Below are 12,402 nucleotides of genomic sequence, written 5' to 3'. Positions count from 1 at the left end.
CAAAATATTTATAATATGTTTTAAAAAAATACAAAATAAATACATATCAAAGAGAGCAATATCAATATGACATAATTTTAAATATTTTATCATAAAATTATTCATGGCCTGCCATCATGATTGGTAATATATTTATGTAGCATCTTAACATTTGGTCGTCACAGCTGATATAGAAAGGTTCAAATTATAGAAATTTGAATATAGATAAAACCATTTTGCTGATGTTAATGTACCATGTCTTCAATTGAGGGTCAATTGTTCTCACAAAAAAAAACCAATTTCATTTTCAATATTCCAATGGGAAATCTTTTACAGGATTTCATCTCACATCACTCCATTACATGATACACAGAAATCAATGCCATCCTCATACATTTGGTAACCTGCTGACCTTTATTGCTGTGAAACATTGTCAATCAACATCACTGGAGCTTGGCCAATATACTCAATGAGAGGAGAAAATATATCGACTTGTACATGCTCTATACAAATCTGCTATTTTACAATAACTTCAATAAAAATAAGATTTGGTCCTCTAACCATGATGGATTTAAAGTTAACAAATCATCTCATCTTTATTCAAATATCTACTAAAAAAAACAATCATACAGTTGTTTACAATAACCTGACAGACATATATCAATATTCAATTTTGAAATATGGCCTCTTCCTCTGATAACATTGAGCATGACTAAAAGACATATCATTTCGCGGGTGTTTAAAGTTCCACCTACTGCCTGCCACTCATCCGATACACACTCCCTGCGTTGTATTTTGGGTTGACAATGTACCAGCCAATGAGGTTGTATTCTAAGTCAGTTAGATGACCTGAAGTAATATCTAAATGATTAAGAAGGGCTTATTTGCTATACTCACTCAGCTCATTCTTAATCTTTAAGAATTTACTTCATGTCATATAACTATTAAGTAAACGAGAACTACAAATGTTCCTGTAACCATGTTATTACCATCTCTCCATACCTGTTTGAATCCTAAATGGTCTGTGACAGTGTTGCTGATGAATTTCACGGATCCCTTCTTGTTCACAAACACCAGGAATCCGTTCAAAGCTTCAAGCATAAGCTGGGCCTCACCTGAAATTTACAAGTCAATTTTATATATATATATAAAAAAAAAAAAAATTTTAAAATAAAATTTATTGACATTTTTAGGAACCTCACTTAAAGCTTGAAGCTATCAAAATGAGCTAGGCCTCAGCTGAAAAAATTGATGAATATATAGAGAATAATTGTTTGTTTCACAGTTTAAGATTGTAATATATTTCACAGAGTGAGCACCAAAAGTTATATTTCACTCATGGCTACAATACGAGTGAAATATCCACTTATGGTGTCCATGAGGTGAAATATTATAGAACTTACACCGAATCAAACAAATTTTCTTTTTATTGTATGGAAATGAACTTGTTGATAGTGTGTCCCAGCCCTGTGCTTTGTTTCCAGGACAGCAGAATTGGCTAAAATTTGAAAACAGTAAAAAATATCTATTAATATTTTCACTATTTGAAACAGTGAAAAATCATTTTGATTTTACTGATAAATCTGTATAAACCACTGAAAGCATTTAATAACTTAGTCATTAAATGACACAAAATGAATGTTACAAGGATTATGGACATTTGCTTTTTGTCAACAATTCAAGACTTGGCAAAAATATTAATAATGTACATAAACAGCATGTACATGTAATGTTACAATCAAGCATCAACAAAATATAAATCAAAGAAAAAATCTAAGGCATTACATCATGAGGCAGCTGTAATGATTTCTACCAGAACGACAGGAGAAGATGCAATAAAAGCTATTAACCATACTATAATAATTTCTCTGCACAGCAATTAATGTCAAAATATGGACTGAGAAATGTCTTGAAAAGACAACTCATGAAATAGTGAGATTAATTTTGCACATAGTTTGCAGTAAATTAATCTTTCGCTGCAGCAAAATGACAATACAAGAAGTATGCAGACGCTGCAGAGATGTTCAGAAAAAAATAATAATTAAATAATAGCAGAATTCCTTCATTTTAAGTGACTGAATGCATTGTAACTCAGTGCCAAAAAAAGTTGGCAATATCTGCAGATGGCAGTGAAAGAAAAAATCAATGAAAGTGGTGTTATAGTGAGGTCTTAACAGAAATAGCTTTTAACCAATATCCATAATGTTAGTAAGATAAAAAGAGGGACCCCCCCCCCCCCCAAAAAAAAATGAAATCAAATAAAAACACCCAAACATTTTTAAGACAAATTACAACATAACTCATTAAACAGATTATTCTGGAAACTTGTCTATTTTTAAAATTTTAAAACCTTGAAGGACTTCAATAATAATCAAGTAATGACAGTTTGTCTTTTTTCAAGAGCTTAAAATTAGCATCAAGCTTTAAAATACACCTTAAAAACTAAAAGGCTTCTTAAATGTCAAAAGCCTGCAGCACCTAATAATGTCTTGGAAGCAATGGAATAAACACTCAATATCTCCACATGCAGCCTCTTTCAATTAGTATTGCAGCCATGGTAATTGGAAATCATTTTTATCATTAGTACAGAATGCAATTTGCAGAACAGTTTATTTCCAACAATGCAAACTTTGACTGAAAGACAATACTTCCTAAGTACTTTTTCCAGTATGCAACATTATGTGCAGAACTGCGGTTTCCCACAGTCAAAGTACAGGATTACTGAAGATTTACAAACTGCAGAAACAGTTGGCATACACTTAACAAGTGGTGCTTACATATTGATGCTATTCAGGAAGTGAAGATGACAAGAAAGCACTTGGTATGTTAATTGTTCCGCTTAAAGAAATCATGAAAACATTCAATCTGCTGAAGAAACTGTTTTCAGTTTAGTAAATATTTTACAAACTTCAATCAAAACTTGGTATATAAAAGTAATCAACATATTTTAGAATTTCTGACAACAATAAAATCATTTATAAATGCCAGAGCCATCTTGTAGCAAACAATTAATGAACTGCATTCAACAAGTGGGCAGTTTAATTTGTAATGTGCAATTTCTGCACAACCATCACGCATTTGCATTATTAATGTGTGTCATCAGACAGTAAAAATACATTAAGCAATTAAAGCCTACAGTTCACCTACTTAATATGACTTACATATACATTAAGCAACTGCACAAACTATATAAGAGTTAGGCCTGACGTAAGTACCTGTTATGCACCAGTCAATTGTAACCACGGCCCCCCACGTCCAGGGGGATAGAGGGGGAAATGGGGCATGTTTTTACCTTCCAGGTGGCCCTGCAGTGTCCAGTGACTGCAGTGGTTTTGTTTTCATGCTGAAAATAGCGGGGAATGGGCCTAAACTAGGATGCATGCTCCTGGGGTGCAGGGGGCTTTCGGCAGGGATTTTACCAGCAGTTTGTCCCTGCAGGCAGGGGGTTTGCTAGACCGAAAGTCAAAGTCCCTGCTATTCCCTGGACCTGGAGGGCCGACTGGTTACAATTGACTGGTACAATAAGTATGATAAATAATGACATGGCAAATGGTAAGGCATGATAAGAAGGATAAACTCATAAAAGTAAGGCACAAACAAGAGCTGTCACAGTATGTGACGAATGCCCCCGATTGTGACATTGACCTATGAACAAGGTCAGTACATGAAAAGTTGATCTTGCCTTTACATGTCAAATACATATGGCAAGTTATTTTTAATTGCCTCTAAACATAAAAAATACCACCCATAGTTGACAACTGACACTGTTATGTCCTTATATATGCAGCATTCCATTGTGAATAAACACCCAAGTGTGACCTTGACCTTTGAGATAGGGACACGGGTCTGTCATGTGACACGTCGTCTTGGTATGTGGAACACATCTGGCAAGTTATTTTAAAATCTGTCCATAAAAGGGAAAGTTACAGCCCGGACACGACAACTTATACTCTATGTCCTTATATGCAGCACTCCATTGTGAATAAACACTATGTGTGACCTTGACCATTGAGGTAGGGACACGGTTCTTGCACGTGACACGTCATCTTGGTATGTGGAACACATGTGGCAAGTTATTTTAAAATCTGCCCATACAAGGGAAAGTTACAGCCCGGACAAGACAACCTATACTCTATGTCCTTATATGCAACACTCCATTGTGAATAAACACTAAGTGTGACCTTGACCTTAGAGGTAGGGACACGGGTCGTTCACGCGACATGTTGTTTTGGTATGTGGAACACATGTGGCAAGTTATTTTAAAATCTGTCTATACAAGGGAAAGTTACAGCCCGGACACGAGAACCTATACTCTATGTCCTATATGCAGCACTCCATTGTGAATAAAGACTAAGTGTGACCTTGACCTTTGAGGAAGGGGCACTGGTCTTGCACGCGACACGTCGTCTTGGTATGTGGAACACATGTGGCAAGTTATTTTAAAATCTGTCCATACAAGGGATAGCCTGGACATGAGTTACTGAGCCGGACACACGGACGGACAGAAGGAAGGCCACACGGTGCGATTTTAATATGCCCACCTTCGGGGGCATAAAAAGGGTTAGCCATGCTAAAGTGGACAGTGTGACAGCTGTTGGGTAATGCATGTCAAAGGGTTAGGCATGCTAAAGTTGACAGTGTGACAGCTGTTGGGTAAAGCATGTCAAAGGGTTGAGCATGCTAAAGTGGACAGTGTGACAGCTGTTGGGTAAAGCATGTCAAAGGGTTAAGCATGCTAAAGTGGACAGTGTGACAGCTGTTGAGTAAAGCATTGCAAGGGGTAAGGCATGTCGCAGAATAAGGCATGTCAAAGAGTAAGGCATGGCAAAGAGTAAGGCATGTCAAAGAATAAGGCATGTTAAAGAGTAAGGCATGGCAAAGAGTTAAGAGTGAGGCATGTCAAAGAGTGAGGTACGTGAAAGAGTGAGGCATGTGAAAGAATAAGGCATGTGAAAGCGTAAGGCATAGCAAAGAGTAGAGTAAGGCATCGTGGCAAAGAGTAAAGAGTGAGGCTTGTCAAAGAGTGACTGGCATGTCAAAGGGTAAGGCATGGCAAAGAATAAGGCATGTCAAAGAGTAAGGCATGGCAAAGAATTAAGAGTGAGGCATGTCAAAAAGTGAGGTACTTGAAAGAGTGAGGCATGGCAAAGAGTAAGGCATGTCAAAGAATAAGGCATGTCAAAGAGTAAGGCATGGCAAAGAGTAGAGTTAGGCATCATGGCAAAGAGTAAATAGTGAGGCATGTCAAAGAGTGACTGGCATGTCAAAGAGTAAGGCATGTCAAAGAATAAGGCATATCAAAGAATAAGGCATGTCAAAGAGTAAGGCATGGCAAAGAGTAAAGAGTGAGGCATGTAAAAGAGTGAGGCATGTCAAAGAGTGAGACATGACAAAGAGTGAGGCATGTCAAAGAGTAAGGCATGTCAAAGAGTTAGCATGACAAAGAGTGAGGCATGTCAAAGAATGAGGCATGTCAAAGAAAAAGGCATGACAAAGAGTGACTGGCATGTCAAAGAGTAAGGCATGTCAAAGAGTAAGCATGACAAAGAGTGAGGCATGTCAAAGAATGAGGCATGTCAATGAACAAGGCATGACAAAGAGGTAATTCTAAAAAAGGAGCATGGCATGACAAAGAGGACAATCAGAAAAAGGGTATGACATGAAAAAATGTACCTTCTGAAAAGGGGCAAGTCATGACATAGAGGCAGTCTGCAAAATACTAAAGCTCCCTGCGAAAAATGTTCATGAAATTGGTGAACTTTCCCAAAAGTTCCATGAACTTAAAAATAAATTCAAGAACTTTGTAGGAGATTTGTGAAGTTCATGAACCAAGTATTAGAATTTATGAACTGTTATTGTGATAATTTATAAGATCATGAACTTCTAAAGAGTGAATTGAAAGTTCATGAACCACATTTTAAGTTGATTAACATTTGAATTTGTTCATGAACCTTGAACGATTGTTTGTCAAGTTCCTAAATATTTCATTCAAGTTCCTGAACTGTGACTTTGTGCCGTTTATTAGTTCACCAAGAGCTTTAGCTATGACAGAGAGTACTTTCTGATAAGGGGCAAGGCATGACAGGGATGACAATCTGAAAAAGGGTGTGGCATGACAAATGACTAGGCATGACAAACATTATACGTACCCCCATCACACCACAGCCATGAAGACCTTGCAGAATCCATGAACAAGAGGCCCAAAAGGGCCTATGCTCTACTGGCATGGCTCTTGTGGTCATTTTCAATCCAGAGCATGTACATTTGAGTAATAGGCAACAAATATATTGTTCACTTTTTGTGTTTGGGTTAGCTGAAAACGCTGCACGTTCAACATCTGAGGACAGGCAGTGTTGTAAGCAGATTAGTTGCATGAACTATTTTAATATGTGCCAAGTAAAGGTAATCTGAGGGTAAAAAATATTTGCTTTCAAAACTGTACTCATCGTCAAAATTTCATTTCTGTAGCTTTAAAAATAAAAAGTCGGTCAAAGGTCAAAGTCAAGGACATCCGAGGACAACATTAATGCTTGTTTGCAAAACTGTTCACATGGTCAAAATTTCATTACTGTACCTTTAAAAATTAAAAAGTAAGTCAAAAGGGGTGGGGCCAGCTTTTTGGGCATTATTTCAAATGTTTCAATTGCATCATATGATACTCCACAACAAATATCAATGGTATGGGCCTTGTGGTTTGAAACAAAACCCAAGAAGATTTTGAAAATATTTCTTAAATAAGTCTCTAGGAAAATAGTGACACCCAGGGCAGTGCCAGTTTCGACCCAAGGGGCATAATTTGAACAACCATGGTAGTGGACCACTAAATAAAGCCTTGTTCAAAATAGCAAGGATTTGCATAGTGGTTTCAGACAAAAAGGTTTTTAACATTTCCCAATTTAAGGGGGGGGGGGGGGGGGGGGGGGGAGTCTGTCCCTTACAAAGAAAAGAGAACTCTTCCCTGGGCCTCTGCCAACGTTGTCGAGGTCGTTTGCATTTGCCGCACCGGTCCGTTGTGGGACAATCTCCGTGGGGGGGGGGGGGGGGGGGGGGGGGCAGTTATGACCCCGGGGGCATAATTTGAACAAACCTTCACAAGCAATTGTGCCTTTACATGTAAACTTGGCTAAAAATAGACTTAGCTTAAAATAGCATTTTTTATACTTTCAAGACCCATAATCCAGGCATGCATGGGCAAATCTGGTTTTCAAAAGGAACCGAGCTCTAATGGATATCTAAATACTGTACAAGTTTCATCGAGATACAATCAAAAATGAAGACTGTATCGTGTTCACAACCAATTGTTTACACAATAGCATTATACTATCAAGGGCCATAATCTAGGTATGCATGGGCGGATCTGGCTGGTTTTTGAAAGGAACCGAGCTCTAATGGATATCTAGATACTGCACAAGTTTCATCGAGATACAATCAAAACTGAAGACTGTATCGTGTTCACAAGCAATTGTTTACAGACGCACATACTACGTACACATTACCATCGCATAAGCTCTTCTGGCCTTTGGCCAGTAGAGCTAAAAAAGGCTGGCACGCAGAGCAAACTCCTATAACTCCAAGGACGCAGTGGGAACTTATTTAGGTGTCATAGGGGCATTAGACATTTTAATGGTTAGGTATGTCAATGAGTTAGTGTGATAAACAGACTAGGCATTATAATTGGTTTAGCATGACAAAGGGTTAGCAGTGTCTATAACCCCAGGTGTACTAGAATTAGTTTTTTCCACAAGTAAAATCTTTCTTGATAAATTAATGGTAACCTTGAGCCTATGATATTGTTTGGAAGCTATTTATCAATGCATGCAAGTCTCAGTTTCTTTAGGTTAACATTTTCTGGTGTCAGTGACCTTGTGACAAATTACAGTGTCTTCATGGTCTGATTTCTTTACATCATCATTTTGGTTATCACTGCTGATGTGTTTGCAAGTTTACCACTTGTACATGTTTATAAACAGTTGTTGGAGCTTGATGTATGCCTGCTTTATTCATTACAGAGAGATAATCAGATAGTCCCATGGAGTGCAAATCTGAACTGAGCTAAAAGGATCAAGAATATATTAATTCTGACTTTTTTTTTCCAGATCTGTTGTGTATTTTTGTTGATCACTTTTTGCAGTTTTTCCAATCTTTTTCTGTTTTGAAGATAACACTTAACAGTTTCGATGTTTGTTTTTTTACAGGTGAGATCATTTTCCATAGGCAACAGTGTATTCACATTGGAATGCATTTGGAAGATGTAGTTGTAAACTGGGGCAAAAAGGTGTTTACTAGATGCAGAAAGTCATAACATTATCCTGCTATAAGAAAGGTGGCCTTGGCTAACATATTTTGTTTGTTTGATCTCTGAAACATGAACTCATAAAAGCAGGAGAAATTTGGAACATTTTTGTTTCATATTTAAATGAATTAAGATAGCTTTATACTCATAATCCTTCATTTGGTCCGCTTTATGATTTTAACTGACAGTGTGTTAGATCCAGATTGAAGAAAGGTGGCCTTGGCTAACATATTTTGTTTGTTTGATCTCTGAAACATGAACTCATAAAAGCAGGAGAAATTTGGAACATTTTTGTTTCATATTTAAATGAATTAAGATAGCTTTATACTCATAATCCTTCATTTGGTCCGCTTTATGATTTTAACTGACAGTGTGTTAGATCCAGATTGAAGACAGGTCTTAAACATAAAGTTACAAAACCGAAGCCTATATTGTTGACACCCTGTAATTTATTAAGCTGATGCTTGTATGAACAAATGAAATCAACATTAAACAAAGATTCTATTCTTAAATTTAAGTCAAATCTAAGTTGGTTTTTGTACAGTGTGTGTATACCACGTGATAAATTACATCATATATGCTATGTCGGATGGCCACATTTTGCTTAAAATAAAGACTTAAATCAAAGATAACTTTTCCTTTACTACACCGTTTTAAACAAAACAAAGGGCAGTCTATGCCTCTTAAATAGCCCCGCCTTCGTTTTATTACCGAAGTTTGATAAGGTGATTAGCTTCATCAAACACTTCGACAAACCTGTTGCCAAAATGATGTTTTGACAGTGCTCCGTCAGACAGCCGTATTGTGAAAAGGTTTGTCGAAGTGTTTTAAGAAACTAAACTCTCAATCAAACTCTGGTAAAAGACCGAAGGTGGGGCTACGTAAGCGGCGTAGACTGCACTATGTTTCATTCAAAATGGTGAAGAAAATAAGTGAAGTTATCCTCGTTAAGTCTTCATTAGAAGCAAAATATTGCCTTCCGACGTAGCATTTATGACGCAATTTATCACCTGGTACAGTATTATATACTGAGGCCCCAGGGGAGATACTCAATATGCAACTTAAGTTAATCTTAGAGTAATACATCATTGACTTCATTCACTCTATTGGTCAGTTATTAATAACAAGTATCCCAATTAGCTACATCGTTCTTAGATCCAATAAAGCCTAATATTGAATACCATCCACTAGCTTCATATTCTTAACTGTTAATATCACTAATCTGTATCACTATATTTAACGAAATGATACACTGTTAAGCTCTATTACAACATATATCATGCCTCAAACATGAATAATGCCATTGGTCCAGGACTGGTCACGTAATGACCCAATATTTTCCCATATTGGGTCAGTATAATCTTTATTTAGTACCAAAAGTGGTGGTTGTTTTCTGATGAGTAAATGGAGCCAATTAGTCATTTTTCAATAAGTAATATTGACTGGACAAGGTTTTTGTGTTCAAGGTTACTGTAGCCTTGTAATTTGACCTGCCTGCCTCAAAATCAATCTGGGTCATCTTCTGGTAATAACCATCTTTCCTACCAACCCCAACCATGATATTTGAAAAACAGACCTGACCTCAAAATTGATGGAGGTTATCTGCTGGTCATGACTGGCCATACCAAGCTTAGGGCCGTGTGTAATGTTACATATAGTTATCAATCAAACAACTAAGTTTGTTCAAGGTTCCTGCAACCGTGACCTTTAACCTACTGATGGGACCTCAAAATAAATGAGGTCATATGCTGGTCATGACTAGCCTAGCTACCAACATACCAGGTATGAAGACTGTAGGACTCTGTAGGATTTTTTAACTCAAGGTCATCACAACTGTGACCTTTGACCTACTGAACACAAAATTAATAGGGATCATCTGCTCGTCACAAATAACCTCCCTACTAAGTTTGAAGACAGTAGGACAATGCATACTCTTTTTATAAATCTGACAAGCTTTATGAGTGTAAGGTCATCATGACCTTTGACCTCCATCCTAAAAATCAATAAAGGTCATCTGCTGGTCATGACCAATATCACTACCAAGTTTAAGGACAAGCATAGATATCAATAGATAGATATATCAATAGATAGATATCAATCGGACAAAGTCGCAGCCACCATGAACTTTGACCAACTAACCTTAAATAGGGGTCATCTGCTGGTAATGACCAACATTTTTGCCAAGTCTGATGACCGTTTGACCAAGCATACTGTAGCTATCAAACTAACAAGCATTTTGTGTTCAAGGTCACCATATAAGACTGACCTCAAAATCAATAGGGTCATCTGCTAGTCTTATGACCTGAACCTCCCTACTTAGGTTGATGGACTTATGTCTAAATGTACTCTAGTAATGTACTGACATGTGCAAAGCAAGATACCTCCACTTCCTTGTCATTTTCGGTTGAGGATGAACTGTACTACTTCACAAGACAATGTGTATCATGTGGTACAGTCATGACATAGTTTAAAACCCCTCCTATTAGCAACTAAATAAGAAGACTGATATTGGTCCTTATTTGGCAATCAGTGGACAAATGAGTTTACCTTAACCTTTCTTCATTTTACAGTACCTGACTGGGGTTTCTTTATTGGCGGGCATGGTTTAAAGTCTGTTATGGCCTTGTGTCCATATGTGGCTAGATCTGAAAAAGAGTAAAATGAATTTTAATAGTTTTCATACAACAAAATACATATTATGTTTAAATACAATTTTATTCATTCCATCAAAGGTTTTTTTTAATTTGGTCGCAAAGTGTTCCTACAATGGATTGGGATGTTTAGGTCTGATATTTAAACTCACATGCTATCAAAATGGAGTGCTAACCACTACTTGGTAAATAGATAGGGCTTTTAAAGGTCTCCTATTTCAGCTGTTTGTTTTTTTAAAATCTTGATTCTTGATATGATTTTAGAATGAAACAAACATGAACACATCCAGTCAAAATGTTTTCTTAAGTGTGGCAAAGACAGATTTCCTTATTATTTTCCTGAAAATACTGGAACATGATATCGCTAGGTCAATAAGATTGGTATTAAATACAGATATGCATATCGTAGTTCACAGTACATTATAAATATATAAAATCATGTCCTTATTCTAAAGAACTTTTTGACACAAACTAATGGCATTTTTTTTAAAGATATTTACTTTCTCACATGCCATAATAATTAAGCCCATCCAAAAAATACACAAGGTGCAATTTTTCCAATGTTGTTATATTTGCTGCTGTGGTAATTTTGCCCCCCTAGGTAAATGTTTGGCATATAAATGTTTCATTAGTCCTGAAATGAAGTATGTAACATTCATGGGAAAACAAACATAATTAATGTAGTCACTATGTTCATCCTTATGCATGGATAGTAGTCTCCCAGAAACAGAGATGAATAATGCACCAGTCAATTGTAACCACGGCTCCCCCAGGTCTGGGGAAGAGCAGGGACTTTGACTTTCCATCCAGCCAACCCCGGGTAATATCCCCGCCCTGCGGGCACAAACTGATGGTAAAATCCCCGCCAAATGCCCCCGCACCCAAGGGACCCAAGGTAAGGCCCATTCCCCGCTATATTTTGCGCGAAGCCAAAACCACCGCATTCACCCGGCAATGCGGGGCCACCTGAAACGTAAAAACACGGCCCATTTCCCCGGCTATCCCCGGTATACCACCGGACCTGGGGGTGGGGGGGGGGCGTGGTTTATATTTGTTTTGAACAATTAAACACTCAGCAGCACAGCTAGTGATAGATCTTATTGTTTTGTTAAGATCAATCCTGAAAGCAATTACTAATATTCATTATTTAACAGCAACAATGGACCTGAATATCAATTTCAAAGCTTTATCATTAACATTACACTGTTTGACAAAATGATAACAGAGATGATAAATGAAATGAAAACTCAGTCATGCCGTAAATGGTGACATATACGGACAAAATGATAGCACTTTAATTCATGTATTAATAAAAGCATGAAGTCAGTACTGCATGATAGCACAATAAAGTGACATGTGAACTAATCTATGAAGGTTCACAAGGTCACATCAGGTTAACGGCATTGGCTTTAGTAGTATTTCGGTCCTATATTTGGGTCACTTCAGGTCTCTTATTGTTTACATAGGTTTCGGTCCTAT

The 12,402-nt window shown here is 37.2% G+C and overlaps 1 protein-coding gene across 5 annotated transcripts in view; it reads right to left on the bottom strand.

The window, feature by feature from the left end:
* LOC128207677 (hypoxia-inducible factor 1-alpha-like) overlaps window positions 1–12,402 on the bottom strand; it is a 151,615-nt gene that overhangs the window by 73,219 nt on the left and 65,994 nt on the right. For all 5 annotated transcript variants that reach the window (XM_052910744.1, XM_052910742.1, XM_052910743.1 and 2 more), the window contains 2 exons: window positions 10,846–10,917; window positions 982–1,094 (listed from right to left, as the gene is read on the bottom strand). In XM_052910744.1, the coding sequence (XP_052766704.1) occupies window positions 982–1,094; window positions 10,846–10,917 (185 nt within the window). The remainder of the gene's footprint in view (window positions 1–981; window positions 1,095–10,845; window positions 10,918–12,402) is intronic.

This window comes from Mya arenaria, chromosome 11 (assembly GCF_026914265.1).
Source record: "Mya arenaria isolate MELC-2E11 chromosome 11, ASM2691426v1".
NCBI lineage: Eukaryota > Metazoa > Mollusca > Bivalvia > Myida > Myidae > Mya > Mya arenaria.
This window is presented reverse-complemented; position numbering and strand designations above follow the sequence as displayed.